Genomic DNA, 18,013 nt, shown 5'->3' on the forward strand with positions numbered 1-18,013 from the left:
CGCACGCATGTTTTGTGGCGTTGGTTTGTCATGGGGGAGAGTCAGCTCTGTGAGCACTTGTGGTGAAGGGTTTCTCACCACACGGTCTGAACATAGACCCCAAGGCGACCGTCCGCTTCTGAATCGCAGCCCACAGAGGACCTCCCTGTTTGCCAATCCTCAGGAGTGTTGTGTTAGAGCTGAGAGGCCAAGGACAGCAGTGACGGGGTGCTGTTGTCTGCAATATTTCCCTGAACATATGAATATAGCACAAACAATAAGGGCAAATTAGAAGAGACTCATATTTTTCTAGTTTATTATTCTGTTTAAATAGATACTGCTTGATATTTCACCAACACCAGTCATAAAAGCCAAATACATTTATCCAATAACAAAATGTGTTATTAAACAAAAATATTATTATTATTTATTTATTAGCAGACGCCCTTGTCCAGGTCGACAATACAAAGTGCAATAATACAGTGCAGTTCAGGCATAAAACCATTTTACAAATTCAGAATTTACATGAGATATACAGTAAACAATATATGAGGTCTTACATCCTGGATTGTAAAAGCTGATGAGTGCAGTGAAGATGTTGAGTCACAGTTAAGAGCTGAGGGAGAGGGAGCAAAGGGGAACCAAAATAAACAATACAAGTGCTAGTAGTGCAAAGGGAAGAGTACGACAAAACATTGTATAAGTGCTGTCTTACAGGAGAGTAAATGACTGAATTACAAGAAGAGTCTGAAGAGATGCGTCTTGAGTAAGCGCTGGAAGGAGGTCAGGGACTCTGCTGTTTTGACTTCGGTGGGCAGGTCGTTCCACCACTTAGGGGCCAGGGATGAGAAGGAGCAGCTCTGGAGGAAGGAGAGTGGAGAGGACATGAAAAATGAAATCAGATTCACATAAAACCAGATCCTATTGGTGTGAGACTGAATGGACTCAAACAGGGATGGCAGTGCCAGTCAGGTGGTGTGTGAAATTATAAATTTTACTGCTGTAAAAAAGCCTGTATCCGTATTTTACAATAATACTGAAAAGAGGAGAGAAATAAAACATACAGGCCACTGATGTACTATTGTGTTATGAGTGAAAGGGAATTAAATCAGATCAGATTAAATCACTTCACCCCAGCTGCGTTTGCCATTCTTTCTGTAGGTCAACTGATGTCATCCTACGCTTGTTGAGTGACATTCGAATGAGCTGGCGGTCATCCCGGTCAGTGGAGAGTCGTTTTCGCCCTCTGCCGGTCTGTAGCTCTGTTGTCCCCAATGTCTTCTGCTTGACCTTGTTCTTATGAACCGCCGTCTTTGACATTTGAAGGATGGAAGCAACCCGACGCTCACTGTATCCCAGGAAAGCCAGAACTGAACCCTTCTTTTCCTCACTCACAACTTTCCTTTTCAACTCTTTTGGCATGGTCAATAGTTTTTGATTGCTATTACGTTTGAGGTCCTACTAGCACTGTTCCTGCCATCCAGCTGGTCCTGTTGCAAGAGGACAGTGATGACCACAGCAGTGGTCGTTATACTTTTCCTTGTTGAATAAGATCTGGTTCAGGTGATCACCTAATCAGTAGCTCATTCAGTTGAACAGACACTGCAATGGACCGGCTGCCCCGCACGCACAGATTGAATGCCCCGCACGCAGGCAGTGCTGTCCGGGCTGAAGCACCGCGAGAGCCGGCTGCCGTCGGCGGGTGAAGTGTCGTAAAACGGCCCTGACGGCTGTGACGCAAGGACGCGCGGAGGAGGGACGTGCGCCTGCGCATCCGCCGAGGAGCCGAGCCGTCCGGCACACAGCGCGTCCCTGAGCCCCGTCCGGGGGAGACGACGACAAAGAGACCCGGCATCGCTTCAGTCTCTCCGGGCAAGGACCGGCGCCACCGGCGACCTGGGGAGGAGACTCTGCGGGCTGAGGGCGGCTTCTCTCGGCGCCGCTGTGAGGAGCGCCGGGCCGGGCTGGAGAGCCTCTAACCCGGCACTGATGGTGGACGGGGGTGCCTGCGACATCACAACCCAAGAGCCGGACTGCAAACCTGCAATACAAGCGCACTGTCTGTTTCTCCGGCGAGGCGGGTTTGTGTGAGGACTGAAGCACAGCCAATTAAGTAATTAATTAATTAACCGCCACCACGGGTTCTAATTACTGCAACGAGTCACTGTGCAGCGGAGTATGTCGACCAGAAACCCGGACTCACAGGTGTGGCCCCGGGACAGTTAATTAGACAGGTGTGGCCCCGGGACAGTTAATTACCAGACCCTAAATGCTGTAACTTACTGTCATCATTATAACAGTGAATCTGGGAGTCTTTTTATTGCTCTCTGGACTGCCTTGCCGTTTAGGTTTTAACTCCAGAAGGGACCCGCTTTATAAACCATGAAAAACTGCGAATATCAGCAGATCGACCCCCGGGCACTTTCCACTCCCGCTGCCACGCCCACGCCGCCGCCTGCCGGCCCCGGGTCCGAGAAGAGCGGCCCCCAGCGGCCCCGGAGGAAGTGGGAGGTGTTCCCGGGCCGGAACCGCTTCTACTGCGACGGGCGGATCATTGTGGCCCGGCAGAGCGGCGTGCTGCCCCTCACCCTGGGTCTCATCCTCGTCACCAGCGGCCTGTTCTTCATCTTCGAGTGAGTGGTGATGATGATGATGATGATGATGATAACAACACTCGGCAGCAGCAAATACAGAGACAACTAGACTAGACACTCGGAAGATAGCAGCGTGTGGTTGTTTCAGGGCGAATACACTTTACTACATTTAAAAAAGAAAATGACAACCAGCAGGGTGTTCCTTTTGTGCAGTTCCCTGTTTGTGGTTTATATTTGTAACAGTTCTCGCCCAACCTGACGACCGAGGACTGTGTGACAAGATGGCACAGGCGTTGACTCGCAGCTGGTACAGGGCGAGGCATGGACGCCTACACCCAGCGGCAGACGCCACGTCGAGTAGAAACGGCTGTGTCGGCCGGTAACAACGGCTATGATGCACAGATTGAACAAACAGCCCCCCGCGAACACCGAGATCCGGGGGAGATGTTGTTCGATGACACGACTGCAGCGTGTCTGTTCGTCCCCACAGCTCGTTCGGGGAAATCTGCGTCTGTCGAGGTGGAAATCCGCCGCCAGGGACGAGCTGGGCCGTGCAGTCGTGTGCTGTGCTCCTTCAGAGAGGGGTGCTGCGTCTCTTCAGCTTTTTTTGACGCAGCTCTGTGTTAACGACTGTAATCTTCCATTTCTCACCCTAGCCTCGAGGTCTGTAATCCGCCCCGCGCGTGTCCGAAATCGCTGACGGCTCGGTGCCCGGTGGGAAATGAGGGATGGCAGGAGGAACGGGGGGTTGCAGTCAGACGCCCCTGCTCTGGGGGATCGTGTTCGCCGCCCTGTAACCCGCTGTCCCCCGTCTCTCCCCCAGCTGTCCATTCCTAGTGGAGCACCTGACCGCCTGCATCCCCGCCATCGGAGGGGCGCTCTTCCTCTTCGTCGTCGTCTCGCTCCTGCAGACCAGCTTCAGCGACCCGGGCATCCAGCCCCGCGCCACCCCCGACGAGGCGGCCGACATCGAGAAGCAGATCGGTAGGAGCGGCCGGCCTACGGAACGCCTGCACTAGACGGGCCCGGGTCTCTCTGGTCTCTGTCTCTACCCATGTTACCTTGTTGTTGTTAATAATAATAATAATAATAATAATAATATTATTATTAATTTCTTGGCAGACTCCCTTGTCCAGGTCGACTTACAAAATATAAGAGCAATACAAAGTGCAATAATACAGTGCAGTTCAAGGCATAAAACATTTTACAAATTCAGAATTTACATGAGATATACAGTAAACAATATATGAGGTCTTACATCCTGGATTGTAAAAGCTGATGAGTGCAGTGAAGATGTTGAGTCACAGTTAAGAGCTGAGGGAGAGGGAGCAAAGGGGAACCAAAATAAACAATACAAGTGCTAGTAGTGCAAAGGGAAGAGTACGACAAAACATTGTATAAGTGCTGTCTTACAGGAGAGTAAATGACTGAATTACAAGAAGAGTCTGAAGAGATGCGTCTTGAGTAAGCGCTGGAAGGAGGTCAGGGACTCTGCTGTTTTGACTTCGGTGGGCAGGTCGATCCACCACTTAGGGGCCAGGGATGAGAAGGAGCAGCTCTGGAGGAAGGAGAGTGGAGAGGAGGCAGAGTTAGCCTTCTGGCACTGGAGGAGCGCAGTGGTCTGGTGGGGATGTATGGAGAGACGAGTGACTGAAGGTAGCTTGGTGCCGTGTGGTCCAGACAGCGGTAGGTGAGGGTCAGTGTCTTGAACTGAATGTGTGCCGCTATCGGGAGCCAGTGGAGGGAGCGGAGCAGTGGAGTAGCGTGTGAATCGGGGCAGAAAGACACCAGACGAGCCGCAGAGTTCTGGATGAGCTGGAGCGGCGGGTAGTAGATGGAGGCAGGCCAGCCAGGAGGGAGTTGCAGTAGTCCAGGTGGGAGAGGACCAGGGACTGGACGAGCAGCTGAGTCGAGTGGTCGGTGAGGAAGGGACGGATCCGGCGTATGTTGCTCAGGAAGAATCTACAGGTGCGCGTCAGCGTGGTGATGTGCTGAGTGTAGTATGAGGCTGATCTACTCTAGTATGAGGCTAATATATACGACACTATGAGTGAGTGCGGCCCAGGTTCGGCCTCAGAGGGTTAGTCGACTCTTTATTTATCAAAAGATGCACAAGATACACCCCAATCGCTTTCTAAATCTGGTCTGTACCGAGATCTGGTCTCAAGTGTGACGGGGGAATCGCTGCTTCTGCACGAGGCACCGATGCAGTGAATAATTTATTCCAGGCGGCCGCTTCAGATTAAAATCCCACTGAGGAGGCGGACCCTGTCAGAGACGGGGATATTTTTAGCCCCTGTGCGAGTCTGAGAGCCGTGCTGCTGAAGGAGAGTCCGCTTCCTCGGTCCTCCGTCCGCCGAGATTTATTAAAAAATGACAGGATTATCGCTTTACTGGGTAACGGACTGTTAAGTAGCTCCTCTATGGCTGCTTTTCACATGTCTAAGCGGACAGCTGGAGCCCGGAGCGCCGGTCGGAGAGACAGACCGATACAGAGAGGGGTGGGGGTGCTTCTTGTGTGAGGGTCTGGAAGGAGCCGCTGTGTGCGCGTTCTTGCGTGAGAGAGAGCCCGGTCCGCTTCCCGGCACGCTCTGTTAGGGAGGCATGTGGGAGGAAGGTGGGACCACAGATTTATCTTTAGATCTTGTCTTTCACTTCCCTCTTTCCAGGAAGAACCATTTCAGTTTCCTCACAGAGAGTCACACGCTCTGTAACCCTGCCACTCAGGATGACTGTAACAGACCCCGGTGGTGTTGTTGATTGAGGGAACTGGAGGGGCCTGTAACCCCAAAACCTGCGATTCACACCCAGAAGATGACCGGGACAGTGCAGCGGTTGCCAGCAGCTGTGTGTGGGAGTGCGTTGTGAGGGGCGTGCCATGGTGTGTGTTGAGAAACGGCCTTTTGTTTATCGAAACCTTGGCGGTTCTCAATCCAGATCAGTCCGCTGTGCTCCTCGGGTTGTGCTGTGTGTGACGCGAGACACGGACAGCTTTGCTCACAGGCCTTGAGTGTGCTCGGCATGTTGTGGCTGTTGTCGTGCGGAGGTTTTTCTTGGGGGTTTCTGTGTTGTTGTTGTTTGTGAAGGGTGTCGGTTTTAAGCCCCCCCCCCCAGCACTAAGAGGCAGGAACGAGGATCTGAGACTGTCCTGCTCAATTATATCACACTTCTGGTAAATCACAAACAATCCCACTAGTGTTGTCAGCTGACCTCCAGTCCCTTTTATTATTTTTCTTTCTACGGTTCTTATAATCACCCCCTTGATCTAGAACGACTTCTGTTTTTCTCTTCTGTAAATCTTTGCGGCCGTTTTACAACTGACCCGACCTGTGACTGGAGTAGGCAAATAGAGGAAGTGTGACAACAAACCGACACAAGATCGCAGAGATCTCCCCGTACGTGTAGGAACTGAGAGCCTGTTGACCTAGTTAAGACGGACAACACGGTGAGGAGGCCTCGAGTGCTGGCGATCTCTGGAGTCCCAACCAGGTCCGTTCTCCCCTCACACCCCTCTCTCTCTCTCTTCTCCCTCACAGACAGCTCAGGGTCCTCCACGTACCGCCCCCCCCCACGCACCCGAGAGATCGTCATCAACAACCAGGTGGTGAAGCTCAAGTACTGCTTCACCTGCAAGATGTTCCGCCCCCCCCGCACCTCGCACTGCAGCCTGTGTGACAACTGTGTTGGTGAGGGCGTTGGGGGGGGCGCATGAAGAGCAGCGAGTTCTGTATTGAACGCTGCGCTGTCTGTGTGTTATATAAATTCATGAGAAGCTCCTCTTCTTGGTTTTCTACCTCCTTTCTCTCCCTCCTCAGAGCGCTTCGACCACCACTGCCCCTGGGTAGGCAACTGCGTGGGCAAACGAAACTACAGGTTCTTCTACTGCTTCGTGGTCTCGCTGTCCTTCCTCACGACCTTCATCTTCGGCTGCGTGATCACACACCTCACACTGCGTATGTACCCCCCCCGCCCCCCCAGTGCAGGATTTTGTCGTCCTCTAAGAGTGTGTTTTATTAGTTATGATTTACAGCTTGGCTGGCTCTGAATGAATGCTTTGGAACAGAAATCTAAATCATGAAGGGCATCGACCACATCAAACCAGAGGAGCTTTTCCAGATCAGCAGGGACACACGCACCCGGGGACACAAATGGAAATTGGGCTTCAAGGCATTCAAGACAGAAAACAGGAGACACTTCTTCACACAGAGAGGCGTCACAATCTGAACAAACTCCCCAGCGATGTGGCTGAAGAGACAATTTGGGAACATTCAGAAACAGACTGGATAGGATCCTTGATCACTTAGTTATTAATGGACACCAAACGAGCGCGATGGGGCGAATGGCCTCTTCTCGATTGGCCGTGCCCATCCTGTGAGCGCCTTCTCTCCCTCGCCGTCCTGTCGCCGCCTGTGAGAGGGTGCCAGCAGGAAACCTTATCCACCGCCTGAGTAGCCCGAGCCAGTCGCGGGGCTGAGTGAGGCACCATGCGAGATGATCTGGGGGGCGCGTCTGGGCCTCGTGTGTAGGGAAAGAAATGAAAGCCCACAGTCCACGCCCTCATTGACCCAGATTCCTGGTTCTGATCCGCTCCCTGTCGGTCAAGGTGTTTCCCCTCACACTGTTGGCTGCTGTGTCTGCCATGCGAACGGTACCGAGCGGACCGGGGAGCGAAACGCTGACAGCCCGGCCTCATCGCGTCGGGACTTTTCAAAATCCCGGCCGAAGCTGTCAATAGTCCCTGGGCGTTCGCTCTGCGCCCCGATGGGACAGGAAATGTCCTCAGCACCGAACTGAGATCCGAGACAGGAAGTCCGACTTTCCTTCCTTTTTTCAAGTCTTCCCTCACTCGGACCCCTCTGTTTCCTGCTTCACATATTATCAAAAGGCTTAATCAGCTCTCTGTAATACTAATGCATGGGGAGCTGGGGTTAATGTTGTCCAGTTCTGAGATGTTCCAAGGTGATTCCTGACTCAGTGTCCCTCCTGTTGTCCACTGTAGGCTCCCAGGGCGGGAACGGGCTGGTCCACGCCTTGCAGGAGAGTCCGGCCAGATATCCTTTCACTGGGCGATGGCGTGCAGCAGTCACCCAATCGGATCAGGGCCTGTGTGTGACGTCTGAGTGAATGGGATGGGGGGCCCTTATCCTGGGAATGAGATCGGAACCAAATGCGCCCCATTGGGTAACAAATCACTGGGGTTTAAAGGGTTTAACAGGCAGGTAAATTGGGTCACAGTGCCCAGGTGTGTATGTGTGCGTGCGAGCATGTGCGTGTGCGAGTGTTTATCTTCGTGTGTGTCATCTTGTGTGTGTTTGTGTTGTTGTCCTTGACTGCGGCGCACCGTCCTGGAGCTGGTCGTGTGTTTCTTCTCCATCTGGTCGATCCTCGGCCTCTCAGGGTTCCACACGTATCTCGTCGCCTCCAACCTCACCACCAACGAAGACGTGAGTATCTCTGAGATCACCTGACCTCCTCGGTCCGAGTCTCGGCCCCTGTGTGCTGTTCAACGCGTGTGCCGTTCATGATCAAAGCAGGGATGAGAACGAACGCGGGTGTGGCTCAGGTGGAAAGTCGTGTGTGTTTGTCGTGGCTGTTGTTGACTGCGTGCGCCTCCTGTGTGCAGATCAAAGGCTCCTGGTCAGGGAAGCGCGGGGCCGAGGACTCGGGGAACCCCTACAGCTACAACAACGTCTTCAGGAACTGCTGCGCGGTGCTCTGTGGCCCCATGCCCCCTAGGTACTCTAACACCCCCCTGTCCGTCCATCTCCCTGTGTCTCCCTATGTCCCCCTCTGTCCCCCCCGATCTTTCTGTGTCTCCCTGTGTGTCCCCCGGTCTCTCTGTGTTTCCCTCGGTCCAACTCTGAGTCTCTCTGTGTGTCTTGACACAAGGAGGTGCTTGGTGCTCTGAACTCCGCCCCTCTTGTCTTTGTCTCCGCAGCCTGATAGACCGCCGCGGCTTCTTGCCACCAGACAGCGCGCCCCCCGCTGCCCCCCCGGAGCCCGAGCTTCCGCCCTTCGTGGCCAAACACGACACCAACATGGTAGGCGGCGCAACCTAGCGATGACGTGATGCTCCACACGTGCGCACACCCACCCCACCCCAGCCCGGGCCGGTCCCTCGCTCCTCCTCCTCCTCCTCCTCCTCCTCTCCCTCCAGTAGTGTCTCCACACACAGGCAGCGGTGTCCAAGAGACGGGTCTGTCAGTGGGGCACAGTGGGGGCGGAGTCTTTCGTCCGGGGGCGCTGCTAGCTCGTGCCCCCAGTCTGCTCAGATCTGTGGGTCAGACGTCTCCCTCCGGGCGAGAGCTCTGTGTTGAGACCCCCGCGGACCGCAGAGGGCTGGACAGAGTGGGGTGGATAACGGTGACCCCCGCTGACGGATGTGAAAGTGTTTGTTTACAGACTCATAACTCTAGTGTTCAATTCATTTCTGTTTTATCATCCTGTTCCTTAATTCATTATTGTGTGTGTTGTGTGGTGGAAAGTCTGAGGATGACTTAATTCTGTTTATTATTTCAAAACGTATTTTATTTGCTTCTGAAGCATTTCATTCTTTAGTATTCTTATGATTAGTGGAAGAAAGGCGTCCCTGACAGGAATCGGGCTCGCCGCTCCCACTGGGATTTTCGTTACAAACATTTTGTTCAACCGAAGATGTAAACGACCCCAACGACGTCAGAGCAGCCAGTCTGAGATTTATTCACCCACTACAGTGTGAAACCCTCTCAGAGCGAACGGCGGCCAACGCACAGAGCGCGGATGACTCCCTCCACACAGACGCGGCCTAAAAAAAAAAAAAAACGGAAAGACTGGACTGCGTGTCCCGGCTGTGAGAGATGAGAGATGGACCTCTGGTTTGGTTTTGAGTTTGGTTCTGGTTCAGACGCCTCTTCTCTCTGACAGCAGAGACGAGACTGAGTCACTGGGGTCCGAGGTCGTTAAATTCTCCCTTTTCAATCTGCAGTTCCTGAAACTACAAACTTCCTCTTGTTTACATTTAAATGTATATAATGTGACAGTGTTTAATCTTGGCTAAACTTTGCTCGTCTGCCTCAATTGTCAATCTTACAATTGTCAAGTGTGTGTGTGTGTGTGTGTGTGTGTGTGTGTTGGATCTGCAAAACCACTTTCACATAAAGTAAATGCACCACAAAAAGAGGCAACAAAATACCTCGCGGAAAATGACTTGACTGTAAGTTGTGTACGGCTTGACTGTACAGCTCTGGTTGGCTGTGGTGTCGGGTGTTCATTACTGCATTGTTTTGGGTGGAATGACCGGGAGAAATTGAGTCTGTAGAGAGGTGGACTATAAAACATTCTGGGCCTGATTTAATTAGAAGAATACCAGGGTAGTTTATCCAGCTCTACCGAAGCGCTCCGGAGACGGCCTGTGGGGAAGCCTCGTCTGCGTCTTTTCTACAGAACACGGTGTCCTATAGGAGATGACTCCGTTCGGTTGAAGGGCACCTACGCAATGTCCGTGAACGTCAATCTCACGTCTCCTTCGTCTTATGTTCTCTCTCTGGCCTGGGATGGAAATGTTTCTGAATATCAGTTACACAACTGCCGAACACAACCCTGAACTTCACACAAGGGTGACACAGTCTTGCGGCCTCAGTGGTGCGATTACAACAGTCTGGGCCCTGTCCTGCCTCGGGATCAGTTTGACAGCAGGCGTGGACGTCTCCCTCGTGCAGCAGAAGATCAGTTGTGAAAAAGACGGTGCCACTCTGAGCTGGACCGGCCTGGACCGCCGCACAAACAGCCCTCCTCTGTCTACCTCACCATAAGGCTGGCCTCAGAGGGAGTGAGTGGGGTGCAGATTCTGCCCGTCTGAAGGAAAGGGCTCATCTGATGTGTTATTTTTGTGTCTCTGTTCCACACGACGGGAGGCGTGCAGAGGAAGCCAAGGTTCGGCGGTCGTTGGCTTCCCCTGCAGCTGTCGTGGTTTTCGTCTTGCGACCTTTTCGCCCAGAGATTTCATTAGCAAGGCAAATAAAGCGCGAAGAAGACAACTTCCCTACTGCCCGGGGGAACGGCGGTTATTTAGGAGACATTCTGCAGGGCGGGAGGGTTGATACGGGTTAAAAGAAGACGGAAGGAATCCCTCCGTTACTCGACAAGGCACATTCTGCTCACGGTCCCGGACAGACGAAGACACGTCGATAGCATTTTGTTTCTGTGTCTCGTCGTTGTCGTTGAGACCGTTGAGACCATTCTCAGGGTTCAGTCCTTTCATGTGATGTAGAGAAACTATTTTTTATACAGGAAAGTGTAAATCTACTCCCCGCAACATCCCCTTTTCTGTCCTCACTGCATGGCTCATATTGTCACATCTGTTCCCGTTTAAACTGGCCTCATTTGCATTTGGCTTCGCCTTAAAGTGTTGCTGCTCATCGTTGTTGCCGAATAGCATGTTTCAAAATCGGCTTTATTTTTGTTTTGCCTTTTAATGTCAAAATAAAACGTTCTGAAATCCCACAGCATGTTTATTTTCCCTTTACCCCCCTACTGTTTTTTTACCTCTCTTTTTTGTTTGCTTTGTTTGGTTTTGAAAGCCAAACGTGTGACTGGAGGTTACTTTTGTTTAGATCTGTGGATGCGGCTCAGCCCTTCGAGAGACAGTGGCTGGTTTTCTGCTCCGTCCATGTGACGGGACGTTTGCAGAAAGACACTTGCTGGGGAAATAGAGACGGGTGGAAAGTGCGTTTGTTGTTTATAGTGTTACTTTATGAGAACTGTCCTCTCTGGTGCGCTCCTGCTTCTTCCTTGTGTTTGTTAACTTCCGAGTTTGATCACCTGGCTTCACTGACCTCTGTGTGGAGCAGAGTGTTTATTAATCAGGGGTTTTAGTCCTGCCAATGGGATGTTCATCTTTTCTGGGTTTGTGCTGCGTGTGTGTGTTACTGTTGTATGTTTGGAGATTGTTGGGGTGTGTGTGTTAATGTTATATCCTGTGAGATTGTTGGGTTGTGTGTGTGCGTGTGTTTGTGTTAAATACTTTGAGATTGTCTGCTTGTTTGTGAGTGTTTGTTAGTATTATATGCTTTGAGATTGTTGGCTGGCGTGTGCGTGTGTGTGTGTGTGGGTATGTTTGGCTAATCTCTGGGGGTGATTAACGTGTGGCTCTTGTGGTGTCCCCTGTAGGAGGAGAATTGTCAGGATTTCGCTCTGTCTTGCACAGCCTGATGTGGTAGTTGACATTATTAGCCCGTGCCGCTGTCGGAGGGGAGCCGGTAAGAGCCGGGGGTCTTGGCCGCATGCTCTCCGTCATTGCCCGTGCATGAACCCACACCAGCTGCACAGCGAGTGCCTTCACCGGGGGGGGGCGTCCAGACTCGGCGCCCCTGCCATCGTTAACAGCGTGTTTTGAGCCTCCGCCTGCCTCCATCGCATCCCATCACGTCCCATCCCATCACATCACATCACATCACATCACATGACAGTGCGGTCCTGGAGTGAGCGCACTGCCCCCCTGCCCTGCCCCCTTGTCTTGCCAGCGATTTCAGTCTTTTCAAAGCTGCTTTATTGCTCCCCTGAAATGGTGATTTAATCCACTTTTAATGTTGTGCCTAATTAAAAGAAACCAGTCCAGCGCGCTGCTTATGTTTCTCTGGAAGATTTACTTTTTTATTCTTCTAAAATCATTAAAAACCAGGGCAGCCACCAGAGACTAACAAACTAAATGACTTTTCGTTTGCCAAAACTGGTTTTCCATTCATTGGTAAACGCACACAAGGCTCACAAATTTGTATATATTTTTTTGATCCGATTGACCTATTCCAGACGAAGGCATTTCTGCAGCTCCAACCCGGGGACAGTTTGTCCGTGTTTGCTGTTGCCGAGCCCCCCCGTGTCGCTGCACATCCGATCTGGGTGCTCCGCTCCCCGGTCTGGGCAAGAACAGGCAAACTCAGCTCGAGCCAGATTAAGGCTGATCGTGTTTTGGGATTAGTTGGTTAAACCGCCTCCTAAAACCATTATCTTCTCGGAGAAAGTGTTTAAACCTTTTGGGTTTTCGCCTCATCCCATAAACGATTGTTGTTGTTTTTTTAAAGCCATTCCTTCATTCCCTGTAATTTGTTGTCTCATACCTGTTTCCTCTCTGTCATTTTCATTGTACAACGCTGTGCCGTGTGTCCTGTGTGAATAAGCAGTCGAGCGATGTGTCTGTGTTAGCTGTGCCGTGCTTCTCCGCACACCTCACTCTTGCATGTTGTTGTGAATGAGCGGAGGGCCGCCGGTGGCCGCTCGGCGCTCTTAGAGAGAGGGCCCTCCTGTGCGTGTCTGTGAACCTGTGGTTTGCGTGTTTGGCTTGTGTCGTCTGGCTGGGATGGCTGCACGCCCATCGCTTGCCCGCACTGCCGCTTTGCACCCTCATGTCACAGCTGACGCCTCTCCTTAGCTGACTGTGCTGAACGCTCTGTGACCCGAGACGCACGGCTCAGTCTGTGGCATCATGGACACGGGGGCTGTTGTGAAGGACGCAACCCCCAGCACTTCCTGAAGGATCACTTTGTTGAATGCAATGCGTCTTGGGCTCAGGGTCGTTTTTCTTTTTCACCTGCCAAAGCTCAGTTAATTAAACTAAACAAGAAGCATAACCAGAACATGTAATGTTTCTACCTCTGTTGTGTATTTATTTATCCGTTTGTGTTTGTTGCCTTGAGCTGCCTCGGCTGTGGTCGGCCTTGCCAGTGATCTCTTGCGCTCTTCTCTCTCTTCTCTCTCTCCGTCCTTGCCGCCCTCCCTCGTCAGTGTACACAGGGCACTAAAGACCTCTGGGCGACGGCCGCCCGCTCGCCGCTCCTGACCGGCCCCTGCTCGCCCCGGAAGCTGAAGCCCACGCCTGAGCTCGGGGCCTGCCCTGCTGTCGGAGCCCCCGGTCCTGCTGCCCTCTCCCTCTCGCCGTCCCATTGCGCTGGGGGGGCGGGGAGGCTGGCACCCCCGAGGAGCAGCACAAGCCCACGCCCCTGCACCCCGATAAGAGCCGTGGCCCGCGTGCCCTGGGGCTCCCGGCTCCGTCTGCCTCCACTTTCCTTATCTGACGTGGGACTGAGTGGGCAGTGAAGCGAGTACTCCTCTTCCACCGCCTCTCGATGTGAAACCGTCACACAGGCCGTCCCGGGGCCCCCACGCTTGCCTGCTCATCGAAGACCACTGGTGTAGCTGGGGACCTTCTGTTTCTCAAAGAAGCCTGGGACCTTTTGTCTCGAGTGCTGGAGCACAGTGAAGTGATAATGGTGACCTACACTAATTCACGGGTTTGGCACTCAAGCGTCGTACATCCTGTAGCCTTACGCAGGGAGGTGGGGGGTTGCCATCTCACTGCCCAGGTCCTCTCGTCTGCAGGAGAGCGGAGCGGGCGCGGCTCCGGCACCGAGACGGGTGGGGCTGGCGGAGGCCCGGGGGCAGGCCGGCGTGGAGCGGCTCTCATACCTAATCCCAGGATCACACCCTGTCCCGGCCCACACCTTTTCTATTATTTATTTTTTATTTCTTGGCAGACGCCCTTATCCCCTTTATAAGCACAAAGACGCGCACGCATAGATGTACACGTTTCTATAGATTCTCCCACTGGTGTTTGTTTCCAGTGGATGCAGAAAATGCCTTGAGCCATATTTTCTATCGCCGGGAAAAACTGTCACGCCCCGAGTCTGCGACGGACCCGAGGGCCCGTCCGTCTCGCAGCTGGCTTGTCCGGGTCTCTTCGCACAGCAATAACAGAGCAGCCCTGCAGAGAGCGTGCGTCGCAGCTCCTCGCCCCGCGGGAACGGGTCATGTAGTGAGACATCCTCCTGTCAAGTCACCTTACTTGTGTTCACGCGTTTTGATTCAATAAGTCCTGGACTGGGCTCCCTCTGCTGCTAGGACACGTTACTGCACAACCCTCCTCCTGCGTCGTTCTCCAGCACGGTCTTCCCTGGACAGCGGACGCTATACGGGCCTGCTGAATTTTGCCGTCCCCGTTCACGACCCTTCTAGACCCCGAGAGGTGGTCAATTAATTTGTTTTCATGCATAGTGTTTGTTTTTCACGGGAGATCCCTCCAGGGGACTTCAATATCTGTCCCGCCTCTGAAGGCCAGAGGTTTTAAAGGATTTTATCTTCATTTGGTGGTGTGCTGTGATTTTCCCCCCCGTGTGTGATTTGTGAAATCGGCCCAGATTTGCAGCCCACGCCTCGTTTGAGAGGCTTTACGGGAGGGTGTGGGATTAGACTGAGAGATCTACTTATTGTTTTATATACTTGACTGAATGTGTGATTGACTGTATGCGTTTGGCGTTTTATTATAAGCCATTTCCATATCCCTCGCACCGATGATGTAGACTAACACTGACTACCTGACTAGACGACTTAGCGGCCCTTCAAACTAACACTGTCCTTTCACAGCATCACAGCAGTGTCGTCTGGCACACAGTAGCGTTGGGAGTTGGTGGCCGATTAACCATCAGCTTGATTTATTTGTTGGTCTGCCGAGTTTCCTCTTTAAAATGCAAACTTCACAGACTTGTCTTTCCACCCGAATAAGGTTTGCCAAAATCATTCCCAGCCCGATGCTGAGGAGCTGGTAAGTGGATTAAAAAGGAAAAGCAAATATGTGTGTTATGCTTGTTTATTTTGTGTGAGTCCTAAGGACTTGCTGTATGAACCTTCATGCACCTCGCACAATAAACAAGAGGGGAAACTACCATCAAAGCAGCCGGTGTGGAGTCTGGCTTTACTGCTCTTAACGTTTCTCTGCCTCTAAAGGAAAGGGAGGCTGTAGAGTTTAATATTCTTGTGAGGAGACCAATTATCTGAGCTGTGAATGTCCAATTATTTTCTTTATTAGGAAAGCTAGTTACTTTATTGCTTTTAAAAGTGAGATTTGTTCAACGTGTGTGTTTGTATATAATGTAAAAATGTCTTTAGTTCAGAGCATTCTTAGAATCTACAAACCAGCAGCTAGTTTATTATTATTATTATTATTATTATTATTATTATTGTTGTTGTTGTTGTTGTTAGTAGAAGCAGCAGCAGCAGTAATATGTTTGAAAAACCGTTTATTCAGAACTGGAGAAAACGTGTGTAGGTCCATCTCTCTCTCTCTCTCACTGTTATTGTATCTATAGATGTGTCGGGTTAAGATATTGAGGGCGGACACATGTCGAGGCCTGTCCGGGTGTGTAGTTCGGGTCCTGTTTCAAATGGATCGTTTTCTAAACCACCGGGGGTGAATGTGGCTCTGCCGGTGGGAGGGGGGGGGCAGACCAGAGCGGCCCTGACCTTTAGGTGCCAAGCTCGTGTTTCTGCAGCTCAGACCGGTCGGTAATGGGCGGTAATGATGAAGCGGACCAGCAGAGGGCGTCTGGGCAGTGCTGAGAAGACCCTGCATAGAGGAGGTGTAGCAGTCCATGGGAAGGATCTGGAAAAGTACAGGTAAGACGTGCATTAAGACACCGCGGTATCGAGACGCATCACAGGGCTGCTAAAGCTGGAGATTAGAGGCTGAAGTACATTGTTGCCAATTACAGCTCCGTTGGCCGTGCTTCATTAGTCAGAGCAGCAGGGTTTGTAATTAAGTGGCTGTTTTTCATCTGTAATTATTTAATTGCTTAGAGGACAATAACCGTTTCGATGTGACCTGTATAGGGTGATTAGTGCTGCACTGTTGCTCTGACAGGTCGGTTCACACCCGACTCGCAAGTTTTATAATCTGATCAGTCCAATAGACCAGTGGCTCCCAGCCCTGCTCCTGGAGGACTCCCTACTCTGCTGGATTTTATTCCAACCGAGCTCTTAATTACTTAATTGAATCCTTAATTGAATTAACAATCTGCTTAGATTTGACTCATTAAATTGTGTAATAAAAGAGTTGGTTCCCTACTGTTTACAATAATTAAAAAGCTGTGATTTAGGAAGTGATTAGTTCAATTGAGGTTCAGTTAAGTAATTGAAAGCTCGGTCGGGTAGGAGGTCTTCCAGGACCAGGGGGTGCCTCGTCACGGGTACCCCCCGGTCCTGTCGGGCTCTCCCGGGCTTTCTCCTCTGGGCCTCAGTGCCTGCCTGCCTCGCCCAGAGTCAGCACAGATGTCCTTGCCGGCCCAATTGGGGCTCAGTTCGCGATGCTGAAGACACTTTTTGTGAACGGGGGGACGGGGAGGGTGTGTGCATAGGAAGTGATTTTCGAATGGAGCTGTGGTCGAGTCTCCATCGGGACTCAAGGGGGCAGTAGAACACAAGGAGTGATGCTTTCTCTGAACAATGGGCACCTTTCGAAATCAGTTCCAGACGCTGGGCCGCTGGGGCCGAGACCGATCACCCCGAGCACTGGGAGCTGTTTGTGTTGTTACACGGAGGACTAGACTGTCTCCTTTGACTCTTGGGCCCAGTTGGGGTTCCTGAGGGCTCCCTGTGGACACTTGTTTGTCTTCTCTCTCATTTGTCTCTAATCTCTGTGGATAAAATGGCAAAATCCAATTATCAATCTGTTAATTAACCCAATCAGTCTGTTTGATACAGAGGAAGTGCCACAGATCAGTGCTGTATGAGATAAGTATAAGTATGCCATTGCCTACAGTCATAAAATGACATCTGTCCTCTCAAGCATGTCTGCTGTCGTACACGTGCCAGGCGTGGATCGTTTCCTCCTGATTTCTGTTTCAATCATGTTCATCATAACAATACAGATCTTTCTCTATAACAAGAGCCATGTAGCAGTAATAAGCTCTGGGAGTCTGTTCTCTCTCTCTCTCTCTCTCTCTCCCTCCCCCTCCCTCTCTCTGTCTCTTGCTGGTCCTCCCGTGGCCGAGCAGCTCTCTGTGTTAACAATCCAGACCCGTCGAACTCGCGGTGTGTGAGTGCAGAGCGCCGCCCTGGGGGCTGCAGCTGGGAAGGGAAAGTTGTGAACAGAGGGAGGGATTTGCCAGGGCTGGTGAAGGGTTTCTGCTTTAAGGGTTTCACTTAACCAAACTGTTAACCCTGGTGCCGTCACTGGGTACTGAGGTGGGAGGGTCATGGAGCTGTGAGACGGGGACGGGGGCAGGTGAAGACGAGACTTGACACCCAGCGAGGGATCTGAAGCAGGGGCAGTTGTGTGAGGGCAGAAAGGTGGAGAGGGTACTGGGTGAGTTGGGGGTTGGGGCGTCACAGAGACGGAGACCGGCCTCTTCTAGGAGGAACTACACACCAAGCTGAGCGCAGGGCGTGAGGAGAGGCTGGTACGATCTGCTAAAGTGTTATTTCGAAAGAGACAGGAGGAGTTGGGCGGGGACCTGATGCACTAAGAGTGTGAGCGAGGGCAGGGGCAGGTTCTTGGCACAGGAACACTGGGAGTCATAAACACGGAGGGATGTCTTAATCTTCTTTGGCTCCTCTTCACACTGTGGAAGTGAGTGGAAAAACATGATCTGTGTTCAGATGTAACACCTGTGATTGTGGAGCGTGTGTGTTTTGGA

General features: G+C 51.9%; 1 protein-coding gene across 2 annotated transcripts; it reads left to right on the top strand.

Annotated features, from left to right (window-relative positions):
- The first annotated feature begins 1,750 nt into the window (after nucleotides 1–1,750).
- Nucleotides 1,751–15,275, top strand: zdhhc18a (zDHHC palmitoyltransferase 18a). 2 transcript variants are annotated; one of them, XM_066717681.1, is made up of 10 exons: nucleotides 1,755–2,612; nucleotides 3,397–3,557; nucleotides 6,110–6,259; nucleotides 6,389–6,526; nucleotides 7,573–7,624; nucleotides 7,915–8,017; nucleotides 8,197–8,309; nucleotides 8,512–8,614; nucleotides 11,721–11,809; nucleotides 13,332–13,428. In XM_066717681.1, exons 1-9 carry the CDS (start codon nucleotides 2,362–2,364, stop codon nucleotides 11,760–11,762), a joined length of 1,113 nt encoding a protein of 370 aa, XP_066573778.1. In that variant the 5' UTR covers nucleotides 1,755–2,361; the 3' UTR covers nucleotides 11,763–11,809; nucleotides 13,332–13,428. The 2 variants fall into 2 exon arrangements, with proteins under 2 accessions (XP_066573777.1, XP_066573778.1); XM_066717680.1 differs by lacking the exon at nucleotides 11,721–11,809 and having other exon boundaries at nucleotides 1,751–2,612; nucleotides 13,332–15,275.
- The last annotated feature ends 2,738 nt before the right edge of the window (nucleotides 15,276–18,013 follow it).

This window comes from Amia ocellicauda, chromosome 11 (genome assembly GCF_036373705.1).
Source record: "Amia ocellicauda isolate fAmiCal2 chromosome 11, fAmiCal2.hap1, whole genome shotgun sequence".
Taxonomy (NCBI): Eukaryota; Metazoa; Chordata; class Actinopteri; order Amiiformes; family Amiidae; genus Amia; species Amia ocellicauda.

Bases quoted from the DNA above. Each gene is read 5' to 3' on its own strand.
- zdhhc18a (XM_066717680.1), top strand. From the start codon at position 2,362: ATGAAAAACTGCGAATATCAGCAGATCGACCCCCGGGCACTTTCCACT. The intron at 3,558-6,109 runs GTAGGAGCGGCC...TCTCCCTCACAG, and splicing joins CGACATCGAGAAGCAGATCG to ACAGCTCAGGGTCCTCCACG. The intron at 8,310-8,511 runs GTACTCTAACAC...TTGTCTCCGCAG, and splicing joins TGTGGCCCCATGCCCCCTAG to CCTGATAGACCGCCGCGGCT.